This window comes from Argentina anserina, chromosome 6 (assembly GCF_933775445.1).
Source record: "Argentina anserina chromosome 6, drPotAnse1.1, whole genome shotgun sequence".
NCBI lineage: Eukaryota > Viridiplantae > Streptophyta > Magnoliopsida > Rosales > Rosaceae > Argentina > Argentina anserina.
The window spans coordinates 22,461,667-22,470,912 of record NC_065877.1 but is presented as its reverse complement, the minus strand read 5'-3'; the positions used below and the strand labels follow the sequence as shown (position 1 = coordinate 22,470,912).

Below are 9,246 nucleotides of genomic sequence, written 5' to 3'. Positions count from 1 at the left end.
CAGGATCGAGACCTTCCTATGCTAAAGATACTAAACAAAATATTCCATTCTTACAAAGGATACAAGGTGATATTTGTGGACCTATCCATCCAGAATGCGGGTCATTTAAGTATTTTATGGTTCTGGTGGATGCTTCAACTCGCTGGTCACATGTTGCATTATTGTCCACACGAAACGCTGTATTTGCAAAACTTCTAGCACATATTATTCGTTTAAGGGCTCACCACCCTGATCACCCTATTAAGTCTATAAGGCTTGATAACGCTGGACAGTTTACATCAAAAGCATTTGATGATTATTGCATGTCTATTGGGATCGATGTAGAGCATCATGTTCCCCATGTGCATACACAAAATGGTCTCGCTGAAGCCACCATCAAAAGATTACAGATGGTGGCTAGGGCACTTGTTATGCGCACCAATTTACCTATAAGTGCATGGGGTTATGCAATAATGCACGCAACCTTGCTTATTCGTTTCAGACCTACTGCTAGCCAACCATTTTCTGCGTACCAGTTGATTACTGGATATGAGCCTGACATTTCACACTTACGCATATTTGGTTGTGCTGTATATGTGCCTATTGCGCCCCCACAGCGCACAAAAATGGGTCCCCAGAGACGACTAGGTATTTATGTTGGATATGAATCCCCAACAATTATTTGCTATTTGGAACCTTTGACAGGGGATCGTTTTACCGCTAGATTTGCGGATTGTCACTTTGATGAGATAGTCTTCCCGTCATTAGGGGGAGATAAGAAATAGGATTTTCAAAGGGAACGACAAGAATTGTCATGGTTTGTCCCCACTCAATCTCATTTTGATCCCTGCACTCCACAATGTGAAAGTGAAGTGAAAAGAATAATTGATCTTCAGAACGTAGCAGATTCGATGCCTGATGCGTTTTCTGATATCGCTAAAGTGACAAGATCACATATACCAGCTGCAAATGTGCCTGCAAGGTTAGAAGTCCCCAAAAAGGGGCATGGTGCCATAGTAGGAGGCACTGCAACCACACTTAGTGGAGGTGTGGTTGAGGCCGTGGCTCCTCAAAGTAAGAAGGGAAGGCCACTTGGTTCGATTGATACTCGCCCAAGGAAGAAAAGGGCGACTAAGGCACAACCAGATCCATTAATCATCGATGTGGAGAATCCCTCTCATGAGATTATCTCTGATTATAGTTATGTCCATGAATCATTACTGGAGGACGCTCCGATGTTTGGTATGATTCCAGATAACAAAGAAATCTCAATGAATTATGAGAGTGTACATGAGTTGATGGAAAGATCTTCCATACACATTGATGATGCATTTGCATATAACGTTGCTCATGAAATAATATAGCATGATGATATCGAACCACGCTCTGTTGTAGAATGTCAACAAAGAGCAGATTGGCCTAAATGGAAAGACGCAATCCAGGTAGAATTAGATTCACTGGCAAAAAGACAGGTATTTGGTCCGGTAGTGCTAACCCCACCAAGTGTAAAGCATGTAGGACATAAATGGGTTTTTGTCAGAAAACGTAATGAGAAGAACGAAGTCCTAAGGTACAAGGCTCGCCTTGTGGTGCAAGGTTTCTCACAACGCCCTGGAATTGACTACGAGGAAACATACTCTCCCGTAATGGACGTCATAACGTTTCGCTGCCTTGTTAGTTTGGTAGTTTCCGAAGGACTGGACATGTAGCTTATGGATGTGGTTACAACATATCTCTATGGGGATCTAGATTCAGAGATATATATGAAAGTGCCTGATGGCCTTCAATTGCCCAAATCAAGTGACTCTAAACCACGGAGTGCGTTTGCAATCAGGTTGAAACGCTCACTTTACGGACTAAAGCAATCTGGGCGGATGTGGTATACCCGTCTAAGTGACTACTTGATTGGGAAAAGATATAAGAATAATGAATTGTGCCCCTGCGTATTTATAAAGAAAACAAGTTCCGGATTTGCTATTGTAGCTATATAGGTTGATGACATGAACATAATAGGCACTCTTGATGAAATAAGAGAAACCACGAGCTATTTGAAATCTGAATTTGATATGAAAGATCTTAGGAAAACTCGGTTTTGTATAGGCCTTGAACTAGAGCACTGAGCTTGTGGAATTCTAATCCACCAGTCTGAATATGTCCAAAAGATGCTCAGGCGATTTAACATGGACAAAGTGCACCCTGTTAGCACTCCCATGATCGGTCGAAGTTTGGATGTAAAGAAAGATCTATTTCGCCCACTAGAAGAGGACGAAGAGGTATTAGGAGCTGAAACTCTCTACCTAAGTGCAATAGGTGCATTATTGTACTTGGCCCAATGTACTCGACCAGATATTGCATTCTCAGTGAACTTGTTAGCTAGATTTAGCTCAGCGCCTACGCAGCGTCATTGGAGTGGTGTCAAGAACATATTTCGATACCTAAAAGGAACCATTGACTTGGGTTTATTCTTTCCTTATAGTAAGACAGGAGGATCCGCGAATGGAATTGCAGTTCCTAAAGAAAAGGTCGATGACAAAATTACTATCCCCTACTCGGAAACCCCAAATAATGTTTTGGTTGGTTTCGCTGATGCTGGGTATCTTTTTGACCCACATAAAGGCCATTCCCAAACTGGTTATGTATTCACCATTGGAAAAACGACAATATCTTAGAGATCAACCAAGCAAACCCTTGTGGCTACCTCTTCGAACCACTCAGAGATTATTGCTCTACATGAGGCGGTTCGTGAGTGCGTATGGCTAAGGTCCATCATTACTCATATTCGAGGAACTAGTGGTTAAAGTTCTACAACTGAAGAGCCTACGTGCATTTATGAAGATAATGCAGCTTGCATCGAACAGATGAAGCTAGGTTATATCAAGGGTGACAATACGAAACATATATCTCCAAGGTTTTTCTACAATCAGCAACAACAAGCTCTCCTTAAGATTCAAGTAAACAAAGTTAAATGTGAGGAGAATGTGACAGATCTATTCACCAAGTCATTGCTTAAAGTTACGTTTGAGAAACATGTAAAAGATATAGGAATGCGAAAGCTTTCCGAACTCTCTTGATTAAAGTAAGAGTCATAGGGAGGGGTAGACTTTAGGGGGAGTCTAGACCCACACATGTCATTAGTGTGTTGTACTACTTTTTTCTTAGACCAAGATTCATTTTGTCCCATTGGGTTTTTATCATCTGGCAATGTTTTTAATGCGGCAACAGTTCACGCACTACTGTGTATTTGACTTGGCACAAGGGGGAGTGTTAAAGGAAAAACATTATTTCCTTATTAGTGTGCCTTCATTAAAGTAACTGATGGAGGCAATTGAGCAATCAGTATTTAATATATAGTTAATTACGGAGATGAATTATGTAACAGACAATTCTTATTCATTGCCATTAAACTGATTGATATCTTTCTATGTAATATTTCCTCTATATAAAAGGGTTCGTAATAATACGAGTAGACCAATTCCATTTTCACTTTTACAATAATGACATTCATTCCTTTTTTTAGATAGAAAATGAATTTTTTTTGTAAGAAATAAAGTTTAAAAATTATTTTTTAAAAAAATTACAAATTTAAAAAGTTTGTTTATGTCTCCTCACACTTTCTCTAAAGGTGCAGTTAGAGATGCTCTCACGGTCTCACGGTCCTTGTTTTTGTCCCTAGTTGATTGCCTCCAATTCCATTTTACCAACGCAAACAAACATAAACGGATCATTTTCTGGAACAAGATAATTATCAAAATTAGTATCACTAATTGGATTAGGCATAAATGCCGATTTACACCCAAAATTTGGCTGAAATTGTCAATTTGCACCCTGAACTTGTATTTGAGTCAATTTACCTCCTAAACTTGGTAAAAATTGCCAATTTACACCCCGAACTTGTATTTGAGTCAATTTACCTCCTAAACTTGGTAAAAATTACCGATTTGCACCTCATCCGTTAAATTTAACTGTTTCCATCTAATTTTGCGTCACATGTCATGCATTTAAGGGGTAGTATTATCATTATATATTTATATTTTTTCTTAAAAAAAATATTATTTAAAATGAGGATTATTTTGTTAATCAAATTATTTATTTACATCTTTTTTTCTACCTACTTAACCATATTTTGAATTATATATTCAATATACCCACCGATTCAAATATAGTGTGTTGTGTATAAATATATTTTTATATGTACACATTGTTGGAGGATGAACAAAACGAGAATAATAACGACGTAATAGAACAAAACGTAACCGTTTATTGATTGATAATGAGGCCAATATATAGGCATTACATAACCACAATCTCGTAGGATTCGAAGTCCTAATCTATTACAGAGATGCGAATCTATCTCTAACAGGATACCTAATGAGGCTAAGACACACACAATGGTAGAATAGTAATTCTCTCGGAACACACATTTATTTTTAATTTTCAATGTATTTATTTATTTATATTTTTTCTAATATGTTTTAACATACCATATCACATCAAATAATAAATATATAAATCAATAACATGTTTCGAAAAAAGAAACATTGTAGCAAGTGTTCCTCTTAAGTAATTTTATTAATTTATTTCATTATTTAATATGAATAAATATATAATGACAATACTACCCTTTAAATGCATGACATGTGACGTAAAATTGGATAGAAACAATTAAATTTAACGGATGTGGTGCAAATCGGCAACTTTTACCAAGTTTAGGATGTAAATTGACTCAAATACAAGTTCGAGGTGTAAATCGGCAATTTTTACTAAGTTTATGAGGTAAATTGACTCAAATGCAAGTTCGGAGTGCAAATTGACAATTTCAGCCAAATTTAGGGTGCAAATCGGCATTTATGCCAATTGGATTATGACCTTTCTAATGTCATCAGTGTGGATTTTTGGTTGGAGACGCCACATCTCCGGCGTCCGTGAAAGCACGAGGAGGAGCACTAAGTCAACACTGTGAGAGAGATGCCACGTGAAACTACATGGGGGTGTTCAAGGTTGTTCAGCTAACCTCGACTAAGGTGACCCTCATAATAACTCCATTGCCTTGTTGAATCTTCCGCCCATAAAAATAGTTGATTTCTTTTCTTGTCTATCTTTATCCAATCCGATATATCCTTGTAAATAATTTGTGGAAACGAAGTTATTATAGTGTTGTGTCTCTTATCCGATTGATTAGAATTTGCTGAAATTCTGGATAGTGTTACATTCCCAAGAAACTTCATCATAGTCCTGTCACTCTTTTGTGTCTTTCTTCTTTGGAAAACCAGACCAAAGTATTGAGCTTTGATCAGTGAACATGTCCGAGGACAAGCAACCTGTGTATGTTGGGTCTATTGACCAAGGAACTACGAGTACCAGATTCATAATCTATGATCGTCAATCCCGCACAGTTGGGTCTCACCAGGTCGAGTTCAACCAGGTCTACCCAGAAGCAGGGTAAATTACTAATCTTTGTTCCTTATTTTTTGTTGTTGGAAATCTGTTTCATTGTGATTGATGGGTTTGGTTTGGTTTGTAATGATGAGATAGATGGGTGGAGCATGATCCAATGGAGATATTGGAGAGCGTGAGAGTTTGCATGGCGAAGGCTCTGGACAAAGCCACTGCCGATGGCCACAACATTGACAGTGGCTTGAAGGGAATTGGGTTGACCAATCAGAGGGAGACCACTCTCGTTTGGAGCAAATCCACTGGCTCTCCTCTTTACAATGCTATTGTTTGGATGGATGCTCGTACCAGTGGTGTTTGCAGGTAAAGATCTGAACACCATGTATGATATTTTTACTGAATTGAATCATTGATTTCAATGGATAGTGATAGAATTCGATACCATGTTGTTTGTTTGATTAGTTGAAGAATTGAAAGCACCAATGGGTATAATATTGGTTTCAACTTTGATCCATATTTGTTTGTTCATGGGAATTGGATTAGTTTTCTCCTTCTTTTAGTGCACAATACTGAAAATGTTTGGATTGAGTAATTGCAATTTCGTGTTAATATTTTGTGATAATATGGACTTACGATGATAAGTTTGTGGTTGTTTTGCTGCCAGAAAATTGGAGAAAGAGTTATCTGGGGGAAGAACTCATTTTTCAGAGGTATGTGGTTTGCCCATAAGCACTTATTTCAGTGCAACAAAGCTGCTATGGTTGATGGAGAATGTCGCTGCTGTTAAGGAGGCTATTAAATCAGGGGATGCCCTGTTTGGAACTATAGACACTTGGTTAATCTGGAATCTAACCGGCGGTCTCAATGGAGGGGTACATGTCACAGATGTATCCAACGCGTCACGGACTATGCTCATGAATCTTAAGACTCTTGAGTGGGATCAACCCACGTTGGACACCTTGGGAATTTGCCCTAAAATTCTACCCAAAATTGTCAGCAACTCTGAGATCATTGGAAATATTGCTACAGGATGGCCAATTACTGGGATTCCAATTTCCGGATGTTTAGGGGATCAACATGCGGCAATGTTAGGTCAGGCTTGCCGGAAAGGTGAGGCCAAAAGCACTTATGGAACTGGTGCTTTTATTCTTCTCAACACTGGTGAAGAGATTACTATGTCGACACATGGGCTTCTAAGCACTTTGGCATTCAAACTTGGACCTAAAGCTCCGACAAATTATGCTCTTGAAGGATCCATTGCTATTGCTGGAGCCGCTGTTCAATGGCTTAGAGATGGTCTTGGGATTATTAAGAGTGCAAGTGAAATTGAGTCATTGGCATCAGAGGTCGAATCTACTGGTGGGATTTATTTTGTGCCTGCCTTTAATGGATTATTTGCTCCCTGGTGGCGTGATGATGCTCGTGGAGTTTGTATTGGTATGACAAGGTTTACAAATAAGGCTCACATTGCTCGAGCAGTGCTTGAGAGTATGTGTTTCCAGGTGAAAGATGTGCTAGATTCAATGCACAAAGATGCTGGAGAGAAGGGAGAGGTTAAGAATGAGAAAGGAGAGTTCTTGCTCAGAGTGGATGGTGGTGCTACTGTTAATAACCTCCTCATGCAGATCCAGGTTGGACTTTGTTCGTGTTATCGAAATTTTCAATCTGACGTTGCATTTATTTATGTTTGTCTTGTCTCTGTTCTTACTATGTGCCTTAATGAAGTTCTTTGTAGCTATTGGCTCAATCTCTATATCTTGATAGTATTACATGATTTTAGCTATTTGTACTTGTCTTTGAGTTTTGCACTTGTGTAATTATAATGTGTTAAAACTTAAAACGGGTAAAGTATCTAACAGATGACCATGAAACTATTGTATATCTGACGTTCTATCTGTATGTGAGGTCTCAGCTAATGTATTTTTTTGCTTTGATGGTGCAGCACAACTAAAACTATAGAATGGAATATTTTGATCACATAAAGTGTCTGTCATGTCCTTATTTTATAATAGTTTATACCAGGTGCAGAATCAATTCTTTGAGAATGCTTCCTCTCTCTCTCTCTCTCTTAATGTATTATCTTTTGAACTCTTTGTTTAGCAACAAGCCAACCTGTTTTTCGTCATACATTTTAGAACTGATTACTACGTTTTGTGCTGCAACAAGCTATTTGAGCAGGTTTTGGAGAGAACAATTCACTTTCTTCCTGTTAGAAATAGTATGAGAAATCAGTCACCTGCTGTTTCTTATACTTTGTGCAAGTCCCTTATATAGAAATTCTGTTAGTTCTTAGCGCAAATCAAATTCAATTATCACCTAACCATAAGGATCTGAACAGAAGCTCGGTAGACTTTATATTTTATAAAGTAAATCATGTTTAATATATTGTTTGGGTTTCTGTATACCTATTCCATTATCAAGAGTTCTGGAAAAAGGTATTAAATTTATCTGACTCATGCAATAAGATGTCCTGTGTGGTAAAACCCTCTTTCCATAATCTATTAGTCTGTCATGCTTATACTAAAGTTCCTCTGCATAATAATAATATTTTGATCTTATTCTTCATATTGTTGTTGATATTTACTATTTAGGCGGACGTGATGGGCAGCCCAGTTGTAAGGCCAGCTGATACCGAGACAACAGCTCTTGGAGCAGCCTATGCTGCTGGATTAGCTGTTGGTGTTTGGACTGAAGAAGAAATCTTTGCTTCTGAAGAGAAAACAAAGACTGCCACCACTTTCCATCCAAAGATAGGCGACGAGTTGAGAAAGAAGAAGTTGGAATCATGGTGCAAAGCTGTTTCAAGAACTTTTGATCTGGCCGATCTTTCGCTTTGATATAGTTTTCTCCTCGGCTCCACAGTTATCCTAAATTTTATAGCTTATTCAATAAAATGTTTTGTGAATAACAACAATATACTTGCTACTGTTGAACTATTGATAGCATGATTCCAACTCTTTCCGTGTATTTTGGGCAGTATAGATTGAACTGATCATCTTTGTACATGTCACAAGCAGTTAATTTATTTTCTCTGGCGTATTTAGTAATTTAGCCTCTGATGCTTTATACTATCTGGTGGTGACCGGTGATTAACTGCTATCTGAGTACGTATGTAGAACTACTTTTTTTTTATCAGCATTCCTAACCTTATTTGTACCAAAAACATATCACATATACCTTTCCTTTGCTGACATCTATTCTTTTGCAATGGTACCACCAGGTTTGTGTAAGATACAAAAGGGTTTACAAAAGCAAAATAGGTTTTGAGCATACTTGAGAGCTTATTGTCACGGATCTAGTCATTCGGCCGCCACATTTGGTCCATGCGGCGTTCCATCTCCATGGAGCCAGCCTTATTCAACGGGGCAATGCATTGGTTTCGCCCTGCCTGGGGCTCATTAGGGGATCGGCTCCAGACCCCGACCAGTGTGTAGGGTTGCTTACTCCTTTTTTCAACGTTAAGTCCCCGACTAGCGACAAACTCCCTAAACTTAACCGGATCGGTCTGTCTGAACCCCGAGGAAGGGGGCAGCCATATATCTCTCATACTTCTGATCATAGAGCAATCCCACATATGCATGAGCGACGTCCACGATAGACACTCCTAAAAACGGGACGTGACATCCTCCCCCACCAAACAAAGTGTACGTCCTCGTACACGGCATACCCACTGTTGCACGCGTAACCCTTGTACGCCCACGATGCCTGAGAGACGAAAGGAGTTCCCAAAGATCGCCCAACAAAACTTCGCGCCGGATCTCTCATCCTGGACTTTGTCATGGACCCTCGTCCGGTTATCCCCCTGGATGCACCCTGCCTACTCGACTCCCCCACGGAGCCCCCTGTATCTTGGGGACACGGCGACACAACGACAGT

At 39.1% G+C, this 9,246-nt stretch overlaps 1 protein-coding gene across 2 annotated transcripts; it reads left to right on the top strand.

Annotated features, from left to right (window-relative positions):
• The first annotated feature begins 4,847 nt into the window (after positions 1-4,847).
• On the top strand, positions 4,848-8,443 carry LOC126798962 (glycerol kinase). 2 transcript variants are annotated; one of them, XM_050526063.1, is made up of 5 exons: positions 4,848-5,000; positions 5,181-5,418; positions 5,512-5,733; positions 6,035-7,001; positions 7,962-8,443. In XM_050526063.1, exons 2-5 carry the CDS (start codon positions 5,279-5,281, stop codon positions 8,205-8,207), a joined length of 1,575 nt encoding a protein of 524 aa, XP_050382020.1. In that variant the 5' UTR covers positions 4,848-5,000; positions 5,181-5,278; the 3' UTR covers positions 8,208-8,443. The 2 variants fall into 2 exon arrangements, with proteins under 2 accessions (XP_050382020.1, XP_050382021.1); XM_050526064.1 differs by having other exon boundaries at positions 4,850-5,000; positions 5,250-5,418.
• Positions 8,444-9,246: the final 803 nt, after the last annotated feature.